Here is a 15,767-nt window from a genome sequence, read left to right on the forward strand (position 1 = left end):
CATACATAGTGTAAATATTCATTGTGGTTCAATTATCAATTTCCTTTTTATTTCGATTTCTCTGATCTTTCACATAACCACCCCTCTCTGCTCTCTTTACTCTTTCAGCTGTATTTTGTTTTTTTTTTTTAATACGTCGACCTTTGTTTGCTTTGATGCTTTTGCTCGGGCAGCGTACGCGACTTAACAGCCAATCAACCGAACCACCATCAGCCGGCTGTTCGCGACGGCGCACCGGCATTAACTTAAAACACCTTTCCAGATCAGTTGGCAGTTTCAGTTTTACTTCGGAGGCGATTAGTTCATATCTACTGAGCAGTGACTTACGCAAAAAAATAAATAAAAAAACACAATATTTGTTTGTAAAAAATTTAAGTAATTCAAGTGTTTCGTCTTTTCTGGCAAAATGAAATTTGTCATTTTGTTGGCTTTGTCGCTAGCCGCTTTGGCCAAAGCTCAGCAGGCGAGCAACACACATCTTGTTTGCTACTACGATGGCAATAGTTATGTGCGTGAAGGTAAGCAACCAAACAATAACAACAGCGAATACAGTGAACGATTTAAGAGCTGTGCGGAAAACAATAAAAAATTTAGTAATTATTGGAAATTTTATACCAAAACCACGAACGATTCGTAAATGCACTCAAGCACGTAACGAGTATTTTTGCAATCTACAGTTACTCGTAAATATATATACACGTTCTCAAGCGTTTATAAATGAAAGCGAAAGTGTATCACCTTCAAATTTCGCTTAACTTGAATATTCTGGAAATAATTTCAGTAATTTCCTATCATTTCCTATGAACGATTCATGAAAAAAAATAATAATAAAGAAAAAATATATATTGAAAACCATATTAACTCATTCCCACATAAAGAATCTTAGACTCACATATGCATATATATATATTTACTTATATGTATACTTATATGCATACCAACATACAAACATACGTACGTGTAAATCACGCATAGCTTGAGCCAAAGGTTATCAAACGCTGTTTCAGGGCAAGTTTTGTTTATTATCTCGTACTGGTATTCGAAATAGAAATGATAACCAGTGCTTCTAGTCAGCTTCATTTATAAAATTAGTGAAGTATGCCAGCTGATATTTTTAACAGTTAGGCGTACATTTTATTAACTTGCCTTGTGGCTCTCAATTAGAGATCGGGGGATCTACTACATTGTATGTTTTTATACATATTATGCAGTTGCCGGTTTGAGTTCAATATATATTTTTTATTTTTTCGTTCAAAATATCACTTTTTAAGGGTATTCACAGATTTTTTAACGCTATCAGTAAAGATATAAATAAATGCATGCTTTAAATGCACGAAAGAATTATGTATTTAACAAAGAATCAACATTTTTCAAATCTATCAAAGTTGGCATGAAGTGCTCAATTTTTTATTAGAACTTTCAAAATCTGTAGTAACATAAGGAAGTGTTAACAGGTCAAAAGGTGTTCAAAAACTTTCAAAATCCTGGGAACTAAAAGTAGTAAAATCTTGTTGATTGAATTTACTTCTTATTTATAGGACTGTCAGTGGATTAATGACTTCATAACAGGAAATAAACAGTTTTAATATTTAGAAAACTGGTACTCACCACCAATTTTAAAAATTGTTAAAATCAGTTTTTCAACCATTTGGCAAACCTCAAGGTTTATGAAACATTGATTTTTCATTTTCTTTCCATGTTATGCATTTAAAGAAAAAGGAAAAAAATGATTGGGGAGTTTATATTGCGGTAATATGGAATATTTATTCTGGTGATGCACGTATTTGTATGCAACATCGCAGATTTTAAATATGTATATTACAGAACGCGACAAGCAGGTACTCAAAATAGGCGACAAAATAGTCAACATATTTATTCAAAATTTCAAACGTTATGAAAAATTAAAAAGAAATGTGTAATTTTATTTCCTTCTTTTTTTATAATTTTTTTCGTCGTTTTGTTATACAGAGAAATTTTTTTAGATATTTTATATACATATATATTGTACTTTGAAACGAACTTTTTTTAAACAAATAAAGGGTGATTAAGTTTCAAGGGCCGGTGTTGATTTTGAATACAATACAATATTTTTAGGAAATCATTGTCATTTCTCTTTATTATGATAATATTGCTATGGCTCAATTACGTATGTAAATCATATCGGCCAAATAGCTGGCGCGGTCTCGGTGGCACATCTCCATCCAATGGTCCAAATTTTCGATGACGCTGAGGCATAATTGAGGTTCTATGCCTTTAATATGCCGAATTATTTCATCCTATAGCTCTTGAATTGATGCTGGCTTATCGACGTACACCTTTTCTTTCAAATAACCCCAAAGAAAGAAGTCCAACGGTGTCAAATCACATGATCTTGGTGGCCAATTGACATCGCCGCGACGTGAGATTATTCGGCCATCAAATTTTTCGCGCAAAAAAGCCATTGTTTCGTTAGCTGTTTGACAAGTGGCACCGTCCTGTTGAAACCACATATCGTCCACATTCATATCTTCTAATTCGAGCCATAAAAAGTTCGTTATCATCTCACGATAGCGAATACTATTCACAGTAACTGCCTGACCGGCCCCATTTTGGAAAAAATACAGCCCAATGATGCCGCCGGCCCATAAACCGCACCAAACAGTCACTCTTTGTGGGTGTATTGGTTTTTCGGCAATCACTCTTAGATTATCATTCGCCCAAATGCGGCAATTCTGCTTATTGACGAATCCACTGAGGCGAAAATGTGACTCATCACTGAAAATGATTTTCTTCCTGAAGAGCACGATACGCATTTTGACTTGAACGCCCGTTTTCATAATAAGTCTGAATAACTTTAACGCGGTGCTCGATTGTTTATGGTTCAAATTGAGTTAGTCTGAAACTGAAAAATGTGAAATGAAATGCAGAAAAAAACTTGACGTTTAGGTGAGGTTCACTTTCAACATCAGCCCTTGAAACCATTTATATAAAATGAACTATTGTTTTGTAAAAAATTTATAAAACCTAAAAACACAAAAGAAGCGTAGTCGAACCTGGTCAAAATATTATGCATTTCTTATTTTGAATATGGTTGAATATTCTGATCTCAAAGTTATTTTTTTTTCTTGGTTTTTTTTTTTTGGTTTATCAGCTCTTAATCAGGATATATGTGAAAAAAACTACTTTTAAGTAAAGCCAACATTATTGTTGGCGTCTACAGATAGCTGTTTTTCGGTGATGTTCCCTTGTTATTTCGGTCAAACATGCCCAAAACTCCAGCAATATTATGCCACCATATGAGCATCATACCTCTCGTGGTTACCATTTTCCACTGTTTTTGTGTTTCTCTTTCATCTTCGCTTAAGTCTCCCAGACTATGCAGGAAATGAATGGCATGGCTGTGAAGGTAATATGATAAGTTTACTCTTGAAAGAGCTGAAATATTGAGCAACTAAGCATAGTTACTAGTCTTTTCCAGAAGATTTCATACTTCATTTGTTACTCTTAAGCAATAGATACCAGCCGTCTTCCTGTTAGATTTTCAAACTTATGAATTTTAGTAATCTGTGTGCATCATTGCAATATCCTAAATTTTTGTGAATGAAAATAGGCAAAGACTTAAATATTCTAGCTCAATGCGTGGTAATTTTCACTGTTGATAATATAATATATTTTTTGAATTTCGTACACCGTTATAACTTCTGAATTTGGAATGGATCTTCCAGTCAACGAAGCCTTAGAATAATGCCATTTCGGGCAATCGGTTTTGTTGGTATCCACAACATTACTTACTTACCTACTTATTGCTTTCCTGATCTCCCCGTGCAGCATAAGGCCTATACAAAGGACCACAACACTGGTTAAAGAGAAATAAAGCATATCGATACACTTTCTTTGTATGTATGTTTCTCCTATTCTTAAAAATGTTCCAAGGTATTTGATATAAACTGGTACTTTTTACCATTCAGACTTAACCCTTAGCTATGAGTTTCTTCATAATATACATCTATTTTATATTTAGTAGAGATCTACATATGCTTTAGTCGAAGCTTGATACTTTTTTTCTTCGTTGGAAAAGAAAAAAAAACCACAGTCGTGTCTGGATTAGATGAACTGATTATTGCAAGGCCTGCTCATAGCAACCAGGTTAATATTTTTTATTCAAAAGCTTAGTTTATTAGAATAAATATACTGCCTTTATAAGAATCTTCCTCTTAAATGCTAAAGTTGTTTGCTGGGAGATAATAATAATTTTTATTACTCTTTATTTATTTACGAGTATTCTTGATTTATCTATTTATACATATTTTCGCCAAAGATGAAACACTAACGTCTGTTCCGATGCTGTTAATAATTTCAGATTTTTTCTTGAATGAAACAAATTTTCTCGAAGATATTAGGGTACTATCAATTTATTAGCTTTCAGAGACTTTTGAATACATGAACAAACATCAAGCGATAGGTTCAAATAATAGCTGCTTTTCAGCAATCAACAGCCAAAGTACAATTTAAAGGAATAACTGTTTTAATCTCTGACTCTTTTTGGGGTTTTTTGTTTTTGCTTTTTGCTTGGAGTTGTTTTTTATTTAAATTTTGTTCAGTATTTTGAAGTTTTCGATTATTCACTATTTTGAGTATTCCATGTACGACGTTCAATGTTCACTAAATCGAGGTGTTCTTTATATCCAGATGCGACTGTATCTGTGGTTTCTGTCATCATCGTAGCTTCTGCAAACATGTAAAACTGGAGTAAGCCACCGGCAAGATGTAAGCTATACTTTACACCAAAAATATGCTGATTATAACAAACAGTAACACAAAATGGCTCGAAACGACTAGGAGTTCTTTCAACGCCAACCATTTTTCAAACACCAATGGCAAGATAAATTAAAAATCAGTGTTCCTAGCAAAAGTCATTATATCTGGAAAAAATATTTAAATTCTCGAATAATAGATGTATAATAAAGTCAATATTCCTAACCATTTTGAAACATTTTGGTATTTCAGTAGCAAATTTGCTAAGTTTAACACAGAAGTGAAATACATATCTTTGGTCGAAACTCTTTTTTAGAGTGTAGTACATCTAAAAGTTATGCTTATTTGACAGTTTAAAAATAGTTGTGTTCGATAACAAATTTAGCCATCACCAGCCATCAATCCAAATCGATAGCGTAAGCGAAAATTCTCTCCAAAGAGTAGAAAAAGCGAAAAAGTTAACGAACGCAAAATTTGACTATCATTTCCGAAAACAGATAGAAGAAGACATATCAGCTGATTGCTTTTTTTACAAATTTTTGCATTTTCCAAAAAAATTACTAAAAAATTATTTAATATATACGTTAGAAAAGCTCGTTTCTTGTTGTTGAATTTTCCTATAAACCGAGCATATCTGACTATAAACTGAAAGTTTCAAACCAGCGCAGGGCAAAAGTAACAAAACATCATACGAGTATTAAACAAAAAATAAATTTATTTGCTTACAAAAAGTTCAGTCATATGCTGTCAGATCAGATGCTTTCAAGATGGATTGTTTTTAATGGCTAAAATTTCTCCAGCACAAAATAAACGTCTCTCCAGTATCCAATTGACACTTTGCTCTCTGAATTTTTATGTGATGGATAATTTTTTGGCTTTATTGAACGCCTGCTTGCAAAAATTAGGAATAACTGCTAAAAGTGTTTGTCTTATCGAACACAACTATTGATGCTCTTTAGAAATCCATAATTCATATCTATTTACTTATAAAATTTTATTTTTTTTAGACAGAGCATTGACAAACATCTTCCATTTGAAAAAACTAAACGCAGACTTGCCAATGAAGTGAATTAGTTTGCTTTTGCTAAAATCCGTCTCAAAGCTGATTAAGAAGTAGACAGCAATTAAACCAAGCGTGTGTACACACAGAAACCTTCAAGTAACTGTACAGACATTCTTATTTATGTCATCTTTGCATACTTAGAAAACACTTTAATTGTTACTTAAGTATAAAATGTGTCACAAATACAGAGCGATAACCTTTGGTGTGACCAATTTGATATGGAAAAATGTGTACATAAAATTTCGTGATTTGAAATTATGTACACGTATACTCACTCTTTAATTCTTGGCAACGTTCATCTGCTTATTAAGCTAATGATAAAGATGAAAAGTAGACTAATTATGAGTGACAAGTTGTTTACAAAACGTTTAAAAAATTGCATACTTTTATACTTGTGTCGGTATGTGTATTTACCCTGCAGGGAAAAATAACAGTTGTGAACTAGAATACTACCAGTTCACTTTTCAGTTCAAATAGTTCGTGTTCTGTCCTTTTTTCATGTTAGCGAGTTCTATTTTTAACGCGGCGAAGTCCTACGAAATGCAGCCATGCATTAGCAAAATACCAATTCATACTAAACAAAAAAAAGTCAGGTCCTATATGCTTCTAAAATAGTCAGTTTTGGACCAGTTAGGACAATATAGAAAAACCATCAATTCCAACGTTTTTAAATAGGTGTTATATTTCATATTAAAAGTGAAGGCAGCATATGTTCTTTCTTGCAATTAAATGAAATTTCTCTGAGGTAATTGGTTAAACAATCAAATATTGTTTCAAACTTACATTAAAAGTAATTCTAAAAAAGTAAAACAAATTCTTTAGACAAAAAAATAAATAGAATTTAAGGTAAGCCCTTTAGTAACATAACTCAAATTAAATAGTTAAAGTTCGGATTCATATTGAAGTGACCGGTTGCTACGAGCTTTTTTCTGCGAATAAGTAGGGAATAAAACTGCATCGATGGCTGGCAAGAAAAACTTAAGTTGTGGCAAAGTAGTGAATATTACATTGTTATGAAGATCTATAGAAAGAGTTCATGCGTAAATGGGGTGAAATAGCTGTTTCCTTCTTAATCTGAGCTAATTTGACAACATTATAAATCCGCTCCTCTAATCTTACTTACTTCGTAGTGCGAGGCTACATACGAGAATAAAGTGAATAAGTCCCATGTAGATATTATTAAATTGTTGCCTTTAATTGATATACTTGGATGGTTTTTTATCAGTATATACTTTTTTCTCTAAACTTAAATTTTCATAACTTAAATCAACTAGTTTGCAGATAAATTGATAATTTTACTACTGGTACCAATCTAGTCAATGAGGAACTGACATAATTTCTCTTATTAAATAGCAGTATCTGATCAAAAACAATTTTTTACTATGTACTTTGGCTTTTCCCTGCAGGGTAGACGTGCGTTGGCAAGCGAAGCATCAAGAAAAGTTTTACACATACAAACACAGTCGCAGAGAAATTAAAGTCTGGTTTAATTATTTGTGAATTTGGATGAAGTGCAAATTAATAAGTAGTTCACTGAAAGATATCATTGCTTGAATTTCTGTTAAATACAATTGGCCTTCAATTTTTCACACTAATCTGTGATATTTAAACAAATTTTCACTCATGTTTTTGAAAACTGGAGTGAGAAATTTACGTCAATAGCGAAAATTGGAAATAATCATGCGAAAATTAGTCATCTTTATGCAAAATTGTTTATCTCCAATAATACAGTGTGGCGCAAAAGTTTACAACCATGTTGTTGATGATCTTTAGTGTTTTTAATAAATGTGTTACAGATGCATCCACACCTTTGGAATAGTTTCGTATTATACAAAAATTAAAAACCACTCTGCCTTCTTCGAAAAAGTTTTAATAACCTGTGAGTTTTGCGTCAAATTTGCCTCCTTTTAGCCAATACTAAAGTAGCAGAATTTTTTGTTTGCTTAAAATGTTAATTTTTTATAAGAAAATATTTTTTTAGTTTTTATGAAAAATTCTATTTTAATTAAAAAAATTGTTTTCCCAAAAAAAAATTTAAATTTTTGTATAAAATAAATTTTTTATTTTGCGAAAAATTTATATTAAGAACTAAAATTAAAAAAAAAAATTTATTAATATATAAAGGGTGTTTTTTTTTAGAGGTTAGGTTTTCAAGTTGGCATAATGAATAGACTTACACCTGAACAACGTTTGCAAATTGTGCAAATTTATCACGAAAATAATGGTTCGGTTCGCGCGACGCATCGCAAGAAAATTTTGTTCAGCGATGAAGCTCACTTTTGGTTGAATGGGTATGTCAATAAGCAAAATTGTCGCATTTGGAGTGAACATAATCCACAAGCCATTGCTGAGACGCCGTTACATCCTCAAAAAGTCACTGTTTGGTGTTCTCTATGTGCAGAGGGAATCAATGGTCCATATTTCTTTAAAAATTAAGCCGGCCATAATGTTACAGTCAATGGAGAGCGCTATAGAGCCATGATTAATGACTTTTTCATGCCTGAATTGGACGATGTTGATGTGGACGACCTTTGGTTCCAACAAGACGGCGCTACATGCCATACAGCCAACGCAACAATCGATTTATTGAAGGAAACTTTTGGTGAGCGCATTATCTCGCGCCGTGGACCTGTGGCGTGACCTCCAAGATCGTGCGATATAACACCGCTGGACTATTTCTTGTGGGGCTATGTGAAGTCGCTTGTCTACGCAGATAAGCCCGAGACGATTGACGTCTTGGAAGAGAATATTCGGCGCGTTATTGCTAACATACGGCCCCAATTGCTGCAAAAAGTGGTCGAAAATTGGGCCTCTCGGCTGGAATTTATTCGAGCCAGCCGCGGCGGCCACTTACCCGAAATCATTTTTAAAACATAATGGCAAACCCTTATCTTTATAATAAAGCTAAATTCTTGGCCATAACATTAAATTATATACGTTTTATTTCATCTTGAAAACCTAACCTCTAAAAAAACACCCTTTATATATGTTTTTATTTTGCTAAATTTTGCAATTTTTATAAAAAAAAAAATTAAAAAAAAAAAATCATTAAAAATTCTATTTCAATAAATAAAATAATTTCTGTTCCTGAAAATGAAAGTTTTTATAAAAAATATTTTTTTTTTGCGAAAATTTTAAACTAAAAATTTAAATTTTTATAAAAAATAATTTGTTTTGCGAAAAATTAAAATTTTTATTTAAATTTTTTTATAAAATAAAGTCGTAAGAATTCTATTTTAATAAAAAAATAATTTTTTTCCCAAAAATTAAAATTTTTATAAAAATAAATTTTATTTTGCGAAAAATTTATACTAAAAAATTTTTCTAAAAACTAATTTTTTATTTTGCTAAAAATTAAAATTTGTATAAAAAAATATTTTAGAATAAAAAGGGTTAAGCATTGCTGTTATTTGAAGGTAACAATGATCTTAATGTATGCGCCACACCTAACGGGCATGTGCTTCGCCATACCCCTAATGAATTAGTTTCAGAAAATAACAAAATTGAAATAAGCTTCTTTTACGTACATGTGTACTCGTGTGTATGTAAGTACTCGTATGTATGTGTAAGCATTTATGACTAAGTTAGTTACTTTCTCCAATTGCTCGCTATGTTTGTTATCATCTTTCAATAAAAACTAATTGGTATTTATTTAGAAAATGCTAGTACGCACAAGTTTGTTTACGTAATCTTTTTATTATTTATTTTTTTATAGTGTTATTAGATTTCTAATTGAATTAAATTTTTGTTTCAATTTATTTTATAAGTGGTGGCATTCAGCACAAGATCAATTACCTGCAATTGAATTGTTTCCGAGAAAAATTCCTGCTAGTTTTCATCGTACAAGGGCGGCGTAAACAAGTCAATCTGTTATTGTCGGCATTGCTGACAATCCCCCACAATACAAATAACAAAAATTGCGGTATGGTAGATGAGATGACGCTGTATGTCAAATACAGCCAGCCAATTGGAGAATGATTTATTGCGTCTTTGCAGCAATGAGCGAAATAAATTTGAGTTGATTTCATAATTTTTGATTTGAGAATGAGAAAAATAAAAAGTCAAATTGTTTGGGGAAAATAAGAAAAATAAGAATTGAAAATTTGTTATAATAATTTTTTTTTTAATTTGCTAGAAATATAAATTTAATTTTTTTAAATAATTTTATTTAATTTTTATTTAAAAATAATTTTACATTTTGGTAAAAAAATTCTATTTTTATAAAAATTTTCATATATATAATATAAAACAATATTTTTTAATTGACTAAAAATTCAATTTTTAACAAAAAAACTAATTTTGCTTAAAATTTTATATAAAAAATGTTTTACAATAAAATTGTTTTATTTTTGTTTGTTGTTTAAAGGCAATGGGCCTAGTGCACTCAATAGACATATGATCTACCAAACCTCTAATAAATGAGTTTCAGAAAAAAAGAAAAAAAAAAGTTTTAGAAAATAAGAAAAGCATGCTTCGCTGAATATGAAAATTTTTATTTAAAAATATTTTTTCATTTCAAAAAAAGAAAAAAAAAAAAAAGTTCTAGAAAATAGGAAGAAATACTTTGCTCGATATGTAAAATTTTGCTTAAAAATATTTTTTCATTCTGTTTACATAAAAAAAATTTATAAAGCAATATTTTTTCATTTTGCTTAAAATTTAAAATCAAAAAATAATATGCCAAAATTTTTAGTTTTTATTTAATTTTATTTAAACTTTCTTTGTGTGTCTTGTTTGAAGTCAATGATCCTAATGCCACCGCCACACCCAGTAGGCAAGCGCAAACACTTCTATATACAATATATTATTTTTACAAAAAATTAAATTTTCATAAAAATTTGGTTCCACAAAAAATTAATATTTTGCTAAAAATCTTAATTTTATTTTGCTTATTGTTTGAAGGCAACCTTAATACTACAGCCACACCTAATAGGTATGTGAGCTGTTACACCTCTAACATATTAGTTTCACAAAAGGTGAAACACACAGTGTTTGTTTTAAGAAAATAATGGAAAAAATAATAATTTTGCTTATAATGACAATTTTTATACAACATTTTTTTTTTTCTTTCATTTAGTTAAAAATTTATATTTTTATTAAAAATTGTGAAAACATTTTTATAAAGCTTCAGTCATATTTTTTTCACTCAAAATTAAGATTTTTCAAAAGAACAATTTTTTTGCTAAACATATTAAATTCTATATTTGGTTTCAAAAACAAAAAATTTTTATAGAGCTTAAGTCGTATTTTTTTCGCTCAAAATTAAGAATTTCCCAAAAAACAATTTTTGCTACTAAAAATCTTAACCTTCATATTTTGTATTAAAAACAAAAATTTTTATAGAGCTTAAGTGGTATTTTTTTCGCTTTTTATTTTATTTGTTGTTTGAAGGCAATGATCCTAATGCCCCCACCACACCCAATAGGCATGTGATATGCCACACCTCTTCATGTACACGTACGAGTATATATGCAATCGGCATACTTACATATAATCACATTTTTATATCTAAGCCAAAGTCAGGCATTCATTTGTTCATTTTAAATGTTCCTGCAACAAATTGATATTATGAATATTAACAGCCAAAAATTAATAAACACACACACGTATGCGCTTACAGTTCGCAGCCTCGCCACCTTTTGAGGTAGACAAAACCGGCATTGATAATACCCGATAAAATTGCAAATCGAGTGCTAAAATCCCCAAAGCCGCATGCCAAACCGCATCACGTTTGATTACTCGTTTCAAACGAAAAATACCTCTTTGTTGTCATTTGAGACATAAAGCTTGAGTGCCCCTAATTCGTATTCAGTAAGCATATAAGCAGATGTTAATTGTTTAAGCAAAAAACAAAAAAAAAAAAAAAAAAAACAAAGTTGGCAGAGAAAAGCAAATACAACATTTTCTGTTTTTTTCTTTGTTTACAAAGTTTTGCAACCGCAAATAACTTTTTTCAGATTTCGCACGGTTTTTATGATTTCTTTTTTTTAGGGTTTTTGCTGCAACAGTTATAATAACACCTAATTTACATCGTCCGTGCACACTTTTAAGTCACTTTACGAGTACTTGCCATTTACATTACTTCTGAACTTAATAAACGAACTGCACTTAGTCATAACTTATTTATAAATTCGTAGGGTATTGCAAAATTATACATTTTAGCAGCTTTGAAGTTACGTCAAAACCTGTTCTACGCTTAGTCATTTTCAAAACTCAATTCACCACCCTTTTGATTTTATTTCATTTCATCGCAGGTCTCTCCAAGCTCACTACCAACGAATTAGAACCCGCACTGCAGTTTTGTTCTCACCTCGTCTACGGTTATGCCAGCATCAGTCCAACGTCAAACAAACTCGTCAGCAGTAATGAGAAACTTGATCTGGACATCGGCTCGGGCCTGTACCGCACCGTAACTGGTTTCAAGAAGAAGTTTCCCCATTTAAAGGTTTTGTTGAGCATTGGCGGCGATAAGGACGAAGTAGATCCTGATAACAACAAGTATTTGACACTCCTGGAGAGTTCCAATGCACGCATACCATTCATAAATAGCGCTCACTCGTTGGTGAAGACTTATGGTTTCGATGGTCTCGACTTGGCCTGGCAGTTCCCCAAGAACAAGCCTAAGAAGGTGCATAGCGGTATTGGCAAATTTTGGAAGGGTTTCAAGAAAATCTTCACCGGAGACTTTGTGGTTGACGAGAAAGCTGAGGAGCATAAAGAGGAATTTACAGCACTTGTGCGTGAACTGAAGAATGCTTTCCGTCCAGATGGCTTTTTGTTGGGTCTGTCCGTCTTGCCCAATGTAAACTCTTCGCGTAAGTTTTGATTTTGCGTTTGTTTGCCATTTAGCCTAATTAGTTAACTTATTAAACTCAATTTTGTTACAGTTTTCTACGATGTGCCCGCCATTGTGAACAATTTGGATTACGTCAATTTGCATGCCTACGACTTCAAAACACCAGAACGTGATCCTGAAATAGCTGACTTCCCTGCACCCATCTATGAACTGAATGAGCGTAATCCTGAAGCGAATGTTAATTTCCAAGTTCAATATTGGTTAAATAATCATTGCCCTGCCACTAAAATTAATGTCGGTATTGCCGCCTATGGCCGTGCCTGGAAAATGACTAAAGACTCTGGCCTCACTGGTTTGCCACCAGTGGTTGAAACCGATGGCGTTGCACCAGCAGGCACACAGACTCAGAAACCCGGTTTGCTTAGCTGGCCTGAGGTATGCGGCAAATTGCCAAACCCAGCCAATCAGCATTTGAAGGGCGCCGACGGTCCATTGCGCAAGGTGGGCGATCCAACTAAGCGTTTCGGCAGCTATGCCTACCGCTCGGCCGATGACAATGGCGAAAATGGCATTTGGGTGGGTTATGATGATCCCGACACTGCTGCCAATAAGGCGGCCTTTGTGAAGTCCAGAGGTTTGGGCGGCGTGGCTTTGATAGATTTGTCGTTCGATGATTTCCGTGGTGCTTGTACAGGCGACAAATATCCCATCCTCCGTGCCATCAAATACAAATTGTAAATTAAGCGAGTGAACAAAATTTACATTACGAAATAATTTTGTTAAAACTTCTTACGCATTTTTAAGTTTTCGTTTTTTTGCATTTTGTTCTTTTGTTTTGTTTTTAAGTCTCATTATCGAATGGATGTAACACGTATTATCACATTAACAAAAATATAACATACGAAAGTTTGATAAAAATATGGAGACTTAATGCATTGAAAGTTGCTTTGTGGAACTAAAAATCACGTGCACCGTCTGATTTGAGTGATTTTGGATTTTGGGAGTTCGATTAACAAACGAGGTTTGTTAAAAAAAAAGGTACTTTTCAAATTTTGCTGGCTACGTACATGTGATTTTCCATTTTGGAATTATTATTGTTTTTTTATTCATTTTTTTTTAATACACCCCTACTCAAAATAACTTGAAGAGGAAGTAGCAGTAGAGAAAAAAAAAGAGCAGTGTTTTTTGTTTTTGCTTTTGGCCTTTAAAATTTCAAAATGTATAAACAAAGATGGACAGAGTAGATTAATTTAAGCAAATTTTGACAATTTCAGGACCAGATGAATAAAAAAAAATTAGCTGTTCTACTGATACTACCAGTTCAATGTGCCTTGCATGTACTCAGAATATGTTAACAGTATCAACACCTGTACTTTTGGTTAGTTTTTACAGAACTAAAGGTTAGGCGTAGTTTGGGGTACTTGGAAATTTCTCTTTCGCAATTTCGTTAAATGTTGACTAAAGTAACCATCGTTGAGAAGCCATTGAATGAGGTGAATTATTTTCAAATTACTCAAATTTTCTCAAACTGGATTTCTGATGGTATATGATATTGGCACAAAGCCCGAACATCTGAATGAAAGCGAGCCGAAGGGCCATGTCTGAAAAAGATAAACTAAGTCAATGTTCTGGTTATTGTTTTATTGCTTAAGATTGTAATGGCAAAAAATAGAAAGAGTTCTCCTCAAATAAGGAGGAACATTTTTCTTTTGTCGGGACAACTAGAAAGTGCAGCACTCAAACACAATTAAGTCCATTCTACTACACTCGGATTCCCCTTTTAAGTTTCTTTAAGTCTACTCGACCTCCGAAGAAATCTGAGTAGATCTTGTGGTGCCAAGGAGTCAAGGTGGTCGCTTCTTAACACATCTGTGCCAAAGACCTCAAACCTGATTCGAGCGAAGGTAGAGGCTCAAGAAGTCGTCCGCCGTCTCATCCTCCTCTTCACAAGCTGGGCAGAGTACACTGTCTGAGATGACTACCTTTTTCATGTGCTTCGCCCACAGAAAGTGGCCCGTCATCAGTCCAACCAGCTACCTGCAGTCCCTTCTGCTTAATGACAGTTGCCCCATTCTGGTGGTTTCATTGAAAATGATTTTCAATAAGTCATCAACTTTTGGAAAATTCCCTGATACTCGAAAACTCGCTTTTTTAACACCTATGTTCAAAAACGGCAATAAGAGTGATATAAGTAATAGACCTATCTTGAAGCTCACTAACATATTTAAGCGCTTGGAAGATAAACTAAATTTCTCAGTTAAGAGTTCAGTTTGCGCGAAACAACACTGATTTATATCGGGTCGTTCTACACTTACAAATTTGGTTGTTTTTAGAGAGAATTAAATCTGAACATTATCTTCTGGGTGCCAAGCTGATTTCATTTACACCGTCCATTCTAAAGCCTTTGTCAAAGTTTCCCCATACGGTGTTGATCGACAGGTTCGCTTGCCTGGGTTTTCTTTCTACTTTTTTGCAATGGCTTAAACCCTGTTTAAATCGAAGTCGGTGCGTTGTCACACTTGATAATATTTATCTGAACCTTTCTGGCGTAGCCTAAAGTAGCAGTCTGAGTCCATTGCTGTTTACTCTGCTTATAAATGTTATTGGTTCTTGCTTCTTGTTCCCTAAATTTCTCTTATATGCCGTCGATCTGAAGATTTATTCAGTCCGATATGATTAAGCTCCAATCCGAACTAGATGAATTATATTTTTGATAGTTGAAACTACATTTTTCTTTAAATATCAAAAAATGCGAAAAGAAATATATTATTTTTCAATTTTACGAAATTTATTATGTTTGTATCTGCAGAAAAACATTTGAAGAAGTCTAGTCATAGTCCTCTTCTTTCGTCGCGCAAAATTGATAAATAAAATTGCTGATAAATTGTTATCATATCATCTTCAAAAACAAATTTTAAGCCTCGAAATATGTAGTATATTTTGATGAAGGTAGGTAGGTGAAATGGTTGAAGTGCCAGTCTGGCACTCCTCAAGTAGCACTGAAGCGCCGTTTTGATACCATTATGAGACCTCTAACAAGCAGACATGTATAGCCAGCCAGAGCTGTTGATTTAATGGAGAAGGTTGATAGGATTTAGTATAGTATAGAATAGCACTGCCCCATACTGCCGAAGAAAAGAGCACCTTAGGAGTGACCTTAACCGTCTAGCTGCC

The 15,767-nt window shown here is 32.8% G+C and overlaps 1 protein-coding gene across 1 annotated transcript; it reads left to right on the plus strand.

Annotated features, from left to right (window-relative positions):
* The first annotated feature begins 263 nt into the window (after window positions 1–263).
* On the plus strand, window positions 264–13,511 carry LOC129237838 (chitinase-like protein Idgf4). Its single transcript, XM_054872791.1, has 3 exons — window positions 264–518; window positions 12,052–12,612; window positions 12,685–13,511. The coding sequence occupies exons 1-3, from the start codon at window positions 407–409 to the stop codon at window positions 13,329–13,331; spliced, it is 1,320 nt and encodes a 439-aa protein (XP_054728766.1). The 5' UTR covers window positions 264–406; the 3' UTR covers window positions 13,332–13,511.
* The last annotated feature ends 2,256 nt before the right edge of the window (window positions 13,512–15,767 follow it).

The sequence above is a fragment of the Anastrepha obliqua genome, chromosome 2 (assembly GCF_027943255.1).
Source record: "Anastrepha obliqua isolate idAnaObli1 chromosome 2, idAnaObli1_1.0, whole genome shotgun sequence".
Lineage (NCBI taxonomy): Eukaryota > Metazoa > Arthropoda > Insecta > Diptera > Tephritidae > Anastrepha > Anastrepha obliqua.